The 12,357-nt window shown below is 28.9% G+C and overlaps 1 protein-coding gene across 3 annotated transcripts; it reads right to left on the bottom strand.

The window, feature by feature from the left end:
- Positions 1–8,300: 8,300 nt before the first annotated feature.
- On the bottom strand, positions 8,301–12,094 carry LOC106764293. Of its 3 annotated transcripts, none has more exons than XM_014648562.2 (6): positions 11,910–12,094; positions 10,742–10,862; positions 10,206–10,256; positions 9,808–9,859; positions 8,933–9,114; positions 8,301–8,536 (listed from the first exon to the last, which is right to left on the bottom strand). In XM_014648562.2, exons 2-6 carry the CDS (start codon positions 10,856–10,858, stop codon positions 8,495–8,497), a joined length of 444 nt encoding a protein of 147 aa, XP_014504048.1. In that variant the 5' UTR covers positions 10,859–10,862; positions 11,910–12,094; the 3' UTR covers positions 8,301–8,494. The 3 variants fall into 3 exon arrangements, with proteins under 3 accessions (XP_014504048.1, XP_014504047.1, XP_014504049.1); XM_014648561.2 differs by having other exon boundaries at positions 8,302–8,536; positions 10,742–10,905; positions 11,910–12,093; XM_014648563.2 differs by lacking the exon at positions 8,301–8,536 and having other exon boundaries at positions 8,570–9,114; positions 10,742–10,905; positions 11,910–12,091.
- Between the last annotated feature and the right edge of the window lie 263 nt (positions 12,095–12,357).

Raw genomic sequence — 12,357 nt, 5'->3', positions numbered from 1 at the left:
TTCTAAAGTTGAAGGACTAAATTGTACCATAGTTTGAAAATGGACTAAAACCAAAATCGCCCCAAAGTATAGGGACTAAAAACATATTTAACCCTAGATGAAACTAATCTATATGTTCACATTTGTTTTCTAAAATAAAAAGATATGTTTAATAGAAGAGTAATGATACTATAATACATTTTTTATATTTATTTTACACATAATACAAAAATAAAATAATTATAAAAATATAAATTTTTATATTTAAAAAGAATGAAAATAAAAAATAAAAAAGTAATGTTAAATAAATATAAAAAATTTAGGTGTTCAAAATAATATTTTTCTTAATACAATTGAATGGGAAAGCAGAAAGGTGTGAAATTCAAATTTGATTTTGAAATTTGAAAGAAAATGTTAGGTAGCATATATGGACAATTTGTAGCTTTGAGGTGTGGCATTAGAAAAAAGTGATTCCACCAAAATAATTGTCACATTAAGCATTATATATATCATGCAGATGCCCCATGTGACTCTGTTTCTTTTTTTCATTTTTGATGGATCACTTCACTTCCTTCCATTATTTTGTCCCCTTTAATGTCAACAACTCCATTTTCAAATTTAAATACCATTTTCAAATAGCTTCTCAAATAAAATAATTTTTTTTAATATCATTGTGGATGAATACAGTGAACAAATTTTCTCTTTATTTTGGAATTAAGGTCAAAAATAATTTAAATATATATGTTTTTAACATTTTATATGTTTTTTAAAGATAAAATTATACAAAAGTTTTAACTTTTGAAACAAATAATATCTGGTACCTAAAATTTTAAGTATTTAACTTTTTCACTTTTACACTTAATGAAATAATTTGAGTTTTCAAAGTTTTAAATTTTAAACCAACAATATCTTTCAAATATTAATTTTTTTTTATTTCTATTCAATATAAATATAGACTGTACTAAAATTTTGAACTAAATATTTTGTTTAATTTTGTTAAGTAGCCACATTGTTGGTTTTGTTGAAACATCATAAGCTATCGCTGTTTTTTTTTGTGATGAAATTAGTTGAGAGAAAAGGTTTGGAAAGTATAAGAGTACGTAGTTCTACCAACTTAATCGTAATGGTTTGGATTTATTATGATAGAGATGTGTATAAATATAACATTCTTCCTACTTTTATTGAAGCTGAGATATTATTATCTAACCACCATTAAAATACAGTTTCCATTCCAGAACCTTCCTACTTTCTTCATATTACTTCTTAACTGTATCTCCTCTTGTTTTTAAAATTTCTGTTCTCATTTCCAAATCACTTTAATGTGAGAGGATCAACTTTTTATTATACGAATAATATAAAAAAAATATATATTTACATTTATAACATGTGAAAACTGAATTCATAAAAAGACTATTAATTTTCCAATATCAATATATATATATATATATATATATATATATATATATATATATATATATATATATATATATATATATATATATATATATATATGAACTAAATTCTGCAACTAAGGAAACCAAAGAGGGAGCATATCCATGCAACTCAAAAAAATATTATTTTTCAATATTAATTATATATATAGCTTTGCTGGTAGTTATTAAAAAATTATTGAATTTCAAAATTTAGAGATAAATTTTAAAATCTAGTTTAAAAACTTATTATATTTCAAAATTTAATTTAAGAATTCGTTAAATTTCAAAATTTAATTTATAAAAGGTTTAAATCTTTTTTGTCTAAGTTGGTGTTCAGTTTAGTCCCCATTTTTTAAAATGTCAATCTTTGGAAAATGTATTAAACCAGTCGCAGCCGTTAACTTTCATTGATTTCATTAAGTGACTGGTTTGATATATTTTTTATAACTTAGGAGCAAAGATTTATATGAGGACTAAACTGAACACCATCTTATAACTTAAGGATAAAAAAGATTTAAACTTTATAAAATTATTAAATTTCGAGATTCTTTTTGGAAAATTATTAAATTTTAAAATCTAATTAAAATACTCATAAATTTTGAAATTTATTTAAACAAATTTTAAAATCTGGTTAAGTAAATCATTAAATTTCAAAATACAATAAAAGTATCATCAAGATTTCGAAATCTCAATAAACATTTCTTTCAAATTTTGAAATCTAATCAACATTTCTTCCAAATTTTAAAATTTCGTGTTGATACCCTTCTTCGTTCCTACTACATCACATTCCTACAACATCCAGATTTAATAATAATAAATTATACAACTTAAAATTATACTAATTGACACGCAATTAAAATTATACTAATCAACATATATTAAATAATAATAATAATTATAATTATAAGGGTCTAGAAAATAGAGTATTAGAGTTGATAGATTTTAAATTAATGAGACTAGATTATTTTAATGTTAAAAGTTAGTTAATATAAATAAAAATTTATAAATATGTCTCATTATCTAAAACATGTACTATCCTTTTAGAACTCTTTCTCTAGATTCCTCTCTTTTTTCTTTAAGTTTTCTAACCCTTAAGTCATCTCTTTGACGATTAGGAAAAACCTAGATGATCACAATAGAGATATCTTCAACTTCAACCGATTAATTTTCTAAATATAATAAGTTAGTTTCTACTCTCTTTTTTCTTTAACTGAGTTTCTTTCATGCATACGAGAATATTCTCTATTTCATGCATATTCATAGAGTTCTTATGTGTTCCTTATTAATTGGTGGTTCTAATGATCTACTTTGATTAAAATTCTACTGTATGTAGGTGCAAATAAAATTATTTGAGTTAAGGCAATGGTAGTTTGTTTTTTAGAACTGTTTGAGAATTCTAACTAAGTGAGGAAAACTAATAATTTCTTTAAATTCGTGTTAAGAAGTATGAATGTATGTTTGATAGGTTGTGAGATTAATGTTTAGTTGAATATGTTATCAATTGAGATGATTGTTGAATGATGTTTGTATATTGATGAGTGAATGTTGTCTATTGATGAATATTGTTATGTATGATTGTGAATTGGTATTTGCTTGAACCTTCAAGGTTGTTGTTTTGAAGTTTATTAGGTACAAAACCATTGTAGAATTGAAAGTGATGAAAAGTTGTATGCTAGTTTTGGTCTAAAATGAGGGATTTTGATAAGCGAAACTTTGAAGGAATTGTTGGATGGGAAAACCCGATGCTAAGGGTCTATTTTTTTTGGGCCATTTAAGACTTTTTTAGCTAATTAATTCATTAAATTCTGGTTGGTAGTATGTCAAATCAAATGTATGTGTTTTTCGGTAGTTGGGTTGATTTAATGGACCAAGACACTAACTAAATGAACAAATTTGTATCAACTTTGAAGGAGAAACATATTTTCAAATTATGAGATAGTAAAAGAGATGAGGGGAAATCTCCCTTATGTGTCTTTGCATACACATAGGGTAATATATTTATAATAATAAGAGTGTGGGCTAAGCCCAAATACAAATGAACATGTAAATGAAATAAACACAATATCTAACACAAATCAATTATAGTGTCAAAGATACAAGTTAGATCATTTGAATAGGTCTTCTGTGCATATAGATCAAAATTTGAACTTTTGGTGTGGCGCTCAATGGTATCTTGTGCTTAATCGCCAGAAAGTCGAGAACTTTGGCGCTCGACAGCACCAAGGTGGCGCTCATGCACATGCAAGTTCTGCACGAAGAATGGCGCATAATGGCAAGGATGTGTCACTTAACTCGAGGGTTTTCCCAATTCTACGTGTTTTGCCATTCTTCTACTTTTATGTTTTTCCAATGATTACTTTGGTAGTTAAGCTTACTACAAATTATCTAGATACACTTTTAATGTATGCATGTTTAAAATGGTATGTAAATTTTATGATAAATTATACATGTCTTGTGAATGGAAATGATGAAAGTGTATTCGGTTTAAGTATGTGATGAAAAGAATTTAATAGGTAAGATCCTTGTGTCGTGCTTGTGTATAATGTATTATTGTAGGAGATTTGAAATGAGGGGATGTTTTTGACACTCCAATATCCATCCAACCTCAAGTAGAGAGGGATGATTATGTTGTGAGGAGTAGTAGGAGACCCTTAGCCTAGGGTTAGTTTAACCATATGTGTTTGACAAATTAACCTTGTGCGATAGTTTGGGTGGTATGTTTTTACCACACATGCATAAGTCCATCAATAGTTCGACACCAATACATGTATCTGAATGGTCAAGTATAGAATTTAGATATATGTATCTAAATTTGTACTTGGTTTTTTATGACTTGATATTGGAATTGTTATATTTATGATTTGATTGAATGACATATTTAATTCCTTTTAAAATTAGCTTACCCTGTTGTTTGTGTTTGTTTATTTGGTGATTATTTTTCTTTGGCAATGATCACCACATTGGTGTGAGTAGAGGAAGATATCACAGTGAAACAGGTGTTGGGTGATGAAGGAACTTATGCATAGATAGAGCATGTAAGTTTGTTTTTGATGTTTTGAAGAACCTTTAGTTCTTTTGTAAATAGTAGTAGTAGTACAGGGTATCTTGTATATAAAGTTTGAGTTATGGTTATATTTTTGGACAACTGTAATCACATTTTATATGTCTTAACTGTTTATGATGATTCTCTGACAATATTAAAACTATAATTTTTGAGATCATACAATAATAATAATAATAATAATAATAATAATAATAAAAAATTGTATGTTAAAATATGAAAATATTAACATATATTAAATTATATTAAAATATAAGATTAAACTAATTAAATTGTTTAATAAATTTTATTAAATTAAAATTGATTCAAATAAAATAAATTTTATTTTTATGTTAATTCAAAAGAATATATAAAAAAATTATACTAATTAAAATATTTATTAAATTTTAATTTTAAAAAAAAAATTAAATATATGTTAAACAAAATTTATTATAATATTATATTTTAATATAATTTAATATATGTTAATTAGTATAATTTTAAGTTGTAAACTTTATTATTATTGTTGAAATCATAACGCAGTAGGAATTAAGGACGGGTGCCAGATTTTGAGTGTTTATCAAATTTTAAAATTCTATATAATGTTTATTGGATTTCAAAATTGGAAAAAAAAAATTATTGAATTTTGAAATCCAATGAGTTTCTTGACTGGATATCAAAATCTATCCAGTTAGTTTCTTAATCATATTTCAAAATTCGGTCAGTTTTAAAATCTTAAATCAAATTTTAAAATCTAATCTAGATTGTAAAAAAATCTATCAAGTTTTTAGATCATATTTTGAAATTTAATGAGATTCCAAAATCTGATTTACTTATTAACAAACCGAACCAAATATTTGCATTAACATTAACATGGTCTGATGTGATAGAGTTAATAACTAAATAGCCCTTAATACTTAAAAAAATATTAGTCTTTAACCTTTTTTTAAATTATCTTTGGTTAAGGCTCCTTCTTTTATCTTTATTTTTCTTTTGATTTTATAATTTTGTTATTTTTTAATTTTGAATTGTATGAACAAGAAGCTCACCTCTCCCTATTGTATTTTTTTTTTATGTAAGAAAATCAATTAAAAGAAATATACGTAATGGTTTCGTGCCTTTATTTTTGAATGTGAAATGTTTTTTATATTACAAAAAAAAAATTATATAATAGATTATATGTTAGTTGTAAGGATCTGAAAAATAAAGCCAAGAGGGACATGTGTCCTAATATGATGAAATCAAATTTTTGAAGACCCATGGATCATAAAAATAGATTTTTATGCAATCTTTGGTTCATTTGCTTAAAACCCTCTCTCTCTAGAAAAACTTGTTCTTTAAAGCTCTACCTTCTCTCCTCTTTCTCTCCACAGATTAACTACTGGATCCTTGATTAGGTGGTGTCCTAGCAATCACGACGTAGAAGGCTCCGTATTCAACCGATTAGTTTCTTCAAATCTGACTGGTAAGTGATTCCCTCTTTTCTTCCGCGAGTCTTTGGGTCTTGAGCATGCAACTGAAGTATTGCATGTTCCTAGCGATTTCATCTTCAATTCTCAGCTTAGAGTTGGTTCTAAGAAATATTCCCTGTCACAAACTTATGGCTTGTAAGTTTCCATAGAACTTTTGTAAGACGCAAGTTCAATCGAGGTTTTGGTTAAGCTGGGAAACTGCTTTGATGTAAGGGAAGCTAGGTTTGATTTTCTTATTTGAAGAAGGTTATTCTATTTGAGTCGTTCTTGTTTAAAATTAATGAGCTATTGCATGCGGAAACTGTGTTGTGAAATGAATCACTAATTGAATTGAATTGATGGATATATGTACTGGAATGTGTATTTTCTGGTCTGTGAACTATGTGATTGTGTATGCTTTGGAATAGAAACTAGTATGAACATATGTATGAGGTGGAAATTTAGTAATTGGAAGTTTTCATCTAAGGTATGCAAATTGATAGGTAAACAGTTGAGTAAATCTTAGTGTTTGAGTTAAAATTTAGGGAAGTAGAGTAGTGATTTTTGGAGTTAGGGGTTAGGGTCTGGTTTAGGCTATTAGAGTCACTTAGTTAGGTCATTTGTGACTTATTAGAAACACCGAAATGGCCAGAACAACTTTCAAGTGGTAAATTAGAAATTGAGTCCTTAAGTAATTGAAATTGAAGTTTTAGATCATAACTTAACGCATAATTATTAGAGATTAATGTTAGGAGAGCTTAGGGTCATTCAAACAAGTGTAATTCATCATATAGATCAATCTAGGAAGGTTAGAAATTAATAAAAAGGTCTATAACGAATTTTGGGGTGTTGGGTTGTCAAAATCTGCAGAATTTAGTTTTCCCTGCAGACAAAATTTGCTGAGCGCACAAGAGGGGTGCGCTGAGCAAATTCTGTGTGGCAGATTGAATGTTTTTTATGTTTTTGACGTTTTGGGAGTTTTGGACGTCCGTTTTGGATGTTCTTTAATTCGTTCTGGGGGGTTTTTGACCCTTCCGGAACTGTTGGTGATGGTTTCAAAGTTATTTTCCTTGTCTAAGTATGAATTTAAGGTGTATTGGGTTGTTTAGTGGTTTTTCTTGGACTACTATTGTCTGTTAATGTATATGGAATAGTTTCATGCAATTTTTGATGACTAGTAAGGTTGCTTGCGGTCTTTTAAAGTATAATCAATATTATATATATGTTTGTATGTAATGTAAAAGTGAAAGGCTATATGTTTGGATTCAATGTGATAATATTATGGTATTCGGTTGTTCTTGGCTTGAGTTAAGTTTTAAAGTGAAAGTATATGACTGTAAGAGATATGCATGGTGTAGAAAGTAAAAAGTATGGTTATTGGACATAATTCCATGATCCTCAAGGGAGGTTACATGGTGGTGTCCTGTAGTTTGTTGTGATTGACCGTATGAATGGCTGGAGTGTCCTTATGGGGTTTATCCTGACATTCTAATGATCATTCATGCTAAAGTAGAGAGTGATGAGTCATGTGGTGAGAATAACAGGAGGTCCTAGTCTTGGGTGCTTCCAGTATGGCCCAAGATGAGTGATAACGGACTTACACTTGTGTGTGTGGTAGGGTGAAACCCATAGCAATGGCTTTGCAAAGCAGTAAAGGCCACCACAAGTGCACAAATCCCTGGAACTTGACATTTCATACTAGTCCGGATGGTCAAATCACGTGGTCGGTCATTGGTATCAGAATAACACGTTCGATCTTAGTCTGTATTGTGTTATGGTCTTTGCATGCTATGTGTGATTGTATAACATGATTTTTATACCTAGCTTACCCTTGCTTGTTTGTCTGTGCTTTGTATGTCTGTGATCTTCTATTTGCAATGATTATCCAACTTTGGATGTGAGCAGAGGCGGATGATGTCCCTTTGGAGCAAGCATTGGAGAGTGAAGACACAACTCTTAACTCTTAAGATTTCATTAGTTATTTTCTTTTATAGCCTGAATTTTGGGATAACTATAAACGTTATAACTTCCTTTACATCTTTGAACTGTTCTATCATATTATAATGTTTGCCATTCTATATTATATCATTTCATATAATTTTGAGATGTCACGTTAGTGATCCTTTTTTATATTATTTTCATAAATTTTAAAATCGAAATAACTTAGTTAAATAATGATACACAATCTATCTTTTATAATAGTTTGAAAACAAAAAAATTATGCAGTCGATTTTTTTTACAAACAACTCCAAATAACTTCAGAATTTTGATTTTCTATTTCTTTTAAGTCTATCTAAGCATATAAAAATTCCTAATATGTAATGATATTATTAACAAAAACTTATACAAGCAGTTCTATTACCAAAAATAATTAATAAAAAATTCACAAGTTCGTCACATTTTCGTTATCCTTAATTTGAAAGCCATCATCGTATCTAATTTAATGATTGTACAGTTTAGACGTTTTAGATATTAAATTTTCGCTATGAAAAAAGTCATGCATTACGGAAAAAAAAAAAGTTAAGGAAACAAAGTCGTCACATGGCTAGCTACTTGCAGAAGACTCGACTTAGGTGGCTTTTCTAGCCTTTTTAATTTCGACACACCCGTGAAGAAAACAATGCTTCCATGATCTGAAGAATGATTTTGAAATCACATTACAAACAGAAACAATACATAGGAAATAATTTGGTAATTTCATTGCAGTTGAATATAGATATTCTAACCATATCCCGATTATTTTATTTCTTTTTCCAATTTTGATAACAGCATTGAACCCATACTTTATAATTGGAGGTTCATTCTAAAAAAAATTATCAAATCAAACACATTAACTTACTGTTTGATAAACTGGAGGTATAATTCTTAAACGTATGTATATATATACACCTACGAAAGAACAATCTTTGAAAAGGTTTTGTTCTATGTACAAATCTAAAAGAAAATCCAAGGGAACAGGTAATTTTTCAAAAAGGTACACAATTGGCACCCATTCCCATGTTCTCTAGTAAGCTTTAAATTTACTATACCTCCTCATGTGTGATGATGCTCTGGATTTCAGAATCGGGTGATAGTTTAAACTTGAGAATCTTGTGAAGCTGACACAAAGGTTTCACTTGCTTTGTTGGAGTTTGACTTGAATCAATTAGTCTTGTTCTAGAGAAAAGGTTCACTTCAGATGATCCTGTCTCTTCATGAACCAGAGGGGCATCTGCATGTTATCAAATAACTTAATTATCAAATAACTTAATTTAAAGGAGGAACCAAATCAAATTAAAACTTAATTCCATAAAAGCGTGTCTTCCATAAAACATGAGCATCTTAACAATTTGAAAGGCATCGTTACTAAGCGAGATTAAAGGATGGCTATTATTCTGAAGACATATCTAATTCAACAATTGATTGGCAGATAGAAAAAAATTAGAATAAATATAGAAAGAGAGATATTCTTCATTGCTAAATCTTCTACAAGTTCATTTTAGAGTTTACTCGAGACTATAGTTGCTCCATGGATGGAGAAGCAACAATACCAACTTCCACATATAGATTACAGTTACATGATCTATTACTGGTATATAAAATAGTACATAGGATAACAGGACGCCAGATGCAGAGTCAATTAACGGATGCTACTAAACACGCTGACAGATAGAGCAGCTGAAAGAAATTTGGGGAAAAAAAATATAAATAACAGCACTATAGGAAAATGCCCATGATTTTCATTCTCAATGAAGACAGGAATAAAGATTATGTAAATCTTTTACTTACAGAGGAAATGCGGAAGAATCAGATTAGGAAAATAGTTAACTCTTATAATGAGAAAAGTATCATGACAAGTGAGACATAATTATAGTTTTCAATAAACTTGTTCAGTCTAATTCTGCACACACTAACTGTAACTCACCTTGTTCGGTAAAAGCAAGACATGTGCCAATTGACTCCTCGTATTGCCCAATCTGTAGACAAAAAACCATAATAAATAACAATCCATAGATGATCATATTATCCATTCAGCCAATTTATCAAACAAAAATAACAAAAATTGATGGAAGCAACTTTAACCAATTGAAATTTGTAGCTGAAATAAATCATTCAAAATTATTTGCCCGATCCTATAGGTAAGCATTGAAGAAACATACATCTACGCAAATGGATAGGTTTCATTAATCTATATATGACTTCAACAGATTACACAAGACTATAAAAGCACCAAAATGAAAACATATAACTTAAACCCAAAAAATTCTCAATAATAAAACCCTAAAGGCAGAAAGTCAAGGAATTTTAAAGCAGGCAACTTACCAGCTTAAATTTGTCATCAATGATCAATACTGGGTTTAACGTATCAAGGCCCTATCATTAACAAAAATTAATATAAGCATACTTAACTTAGGTATGATATAACAAAGCAATAAAGATCACCAGAAAAGTGCGTGAAAAAGAAAAGAAGAAATAAAAGAGAGCATTCACAGTGAAATTAAGCATGTATTGAATTGGATTTTAAATTTCACAATTCCAAAGACATTAACATGTATTGAGTTGGATTTTTAAATTAAAATTATTTTTTAAATGTTTTGTTTAGATAACAAAATTAAAATTTATTGAATTTTAATTTTTTGGTTTAGAAAGTATGTTAATCAGCACAAAAGAGTCAAAATGCAAAATAGAAAGCTTAAACAGCTAAGCAGTGTCATGTCATTTCAATCAAGATAAATAATCCTGTTTATCATAAAATGAAAACGAATTATAGTATCGGAGTTGAAAATCTATTTAGCAGATGAAGTTGATATACATACAGTGAAAAATATAAAGAAAGGGCAACAGGTTGGAGAACTTACAGTAAGAACATACTTGGCATTTGCTGGAAAGTTAATAAAGTTAGAAACACTATCCAGGTCAAGTAGAACATATTCATCTTGATCCTCATGTTCATATGAAGCTGAATTTGCCTCCATATTCCTGTGCAGAGATTGCAAGTAAATACTGACACGCAATAGCAAATCTGAAATGAATGAAAAAAATAGTTTATGCCCATTATTTTTGTTCTTAAACAATGATAAACAAAACATTCCCCAACGAAGGGTATTTAAAAACCACAACAAAAGTTCTTTCACGGTTAAAAACTACTCGGAATTCTTAGAGTAAGTTCAAATTATAAAAACTAGAGTTGAGATTCTGATTTCGAATCAATCACCTAAGAATGTTATTATTTTGCACTTGGGAATTTCCAGTTAACATAGACACAAGTAAGGTTAGATATTTTATAGAAAAGGTAAATAAAGTTCAGAAGTGGAAGGCACACAAAGAGCATAAATAAATTTGTAAAACAAATTGAACTGAAGTCTAGAGATGGTGAAAAGTGAGATCAGCTAACAATGCCAAATGCAATTAGAAAAAAAAAAAGAAACTTAGAACCCTAACATCAAATAACAAATGTTGAAGAGGCAAACACCAAAAACAAAATTCGACACAACAGCATAGCTTCTTCAACTGTGCTGCCATTTGTATCAAAGAGGGTACCGGAGTTATGAAGGTATAGTTTTTCAAATTTTTTTTTCAAATTTCAAAATTACATCATTAATTTATTTATTAAACCATCTTATCAGTGATTTACACTATTGGTATCGCCACAGGACGCAATCCTACTGGTGTCTTGAAGGACCAGTGTGGGCGAAAATCCCTCTTTCTCTCTCTCAATATCCAACAAAACCACACATTCAAGGCTCAAATTCAAAACTGAAACAACCCTATGAAACACTCAATAGGTGGTGAATGACTATCAAAATTATAACGCAAACATTGTACAAAATTATTCAAAAAGAAAGTCACAGAAAATTACAGTCCCCTCCTCTACGAGACACTTATTTTAAAAATTACGCTGCCCCCATCCGACACAGAGTAACTTAATCATTTTTCTAGCATTCTGAGTAAATAAAATCCAAAAGCGAACTAACGATGGTTGCTATACTTGTGAGAAATGTCTAAAAGAGGAAGCAAAGAGTATACCTGAAGTGTTACAAATATGTAGCGCAGAAGAAGAAGCTTTGCATTGGGTGCGGTCCGGCACGCGGCGAGGGGCTCAAATTTAACAAATTGGGTGAGAAGTGTGGTTAGGGTTTGAACGGGGTTTCTCACTGCTCCTGGAAGTTGTTAAAACCATTCTATCAAATAATTGCAGGATATTTTAAATAAATAAGAAAATAAGATAAAAGTACTTAAAATGTGGTTATATTTACAAAAATACTACTTAATAAGTGAGAATAACTCCCAAAAAATAGACCTGTTCGATAATAAATCTTAATTTCTAACATTTAGTAATAAGTTGAATTCCAATGTTTTTAAAAGATGCTGTTATATGGCAGAATAAATTAGTTAGCATTCATAAAAAGAATTTACATGTATGAAAATGTTTATTATTATTATTATTATTATTATTATTATTATTATTATTATT

The sequence above is a fragment of the Vigna radiata genome, chromosome 6 (assembly GCF_000741045.1).
Source record: "Vigna radiata var. radiata cultivar VC1973A chromosome 6, Vradiata_ver6, whole genome shotgun sequence".
Lineage (NCBI taxonomy): Eukaryota > Viridiplantae > Streptophyta > Magnoliopsida > Fabales > Fabaceae > Vigna > Vigna radiata.
Note: the sequence above shows the minus strand (reverse complement) of the source record. Positions and strands in the feature narration are given on the sequence as shown.

Excerpts from the sequence above, each read along its gene's own strand:
- LOC106764293 (XM_014648562.2), bottom strand. The coding sequence starts at position 10,858 with ATGGAGGCAAATTCAGCTTCATATGAACATGAGGATCAAGATGAATAT. Across the intron at positions 10,257-10,741 it reads ATGCCAAGTATGTTCTTACT|GGCCTTGATACGTTAAACCC; the intron begins GTAAGTTCTCCA and ends TGTTAATGATAG. Across the intron at positions 8,537-8,932 it reads GCATCATCACACATGAGGAG|ATCATGGAAGCATTGTTTTC; the intron begins GTATAGTAAATT and ends ATCATTCTTCAG.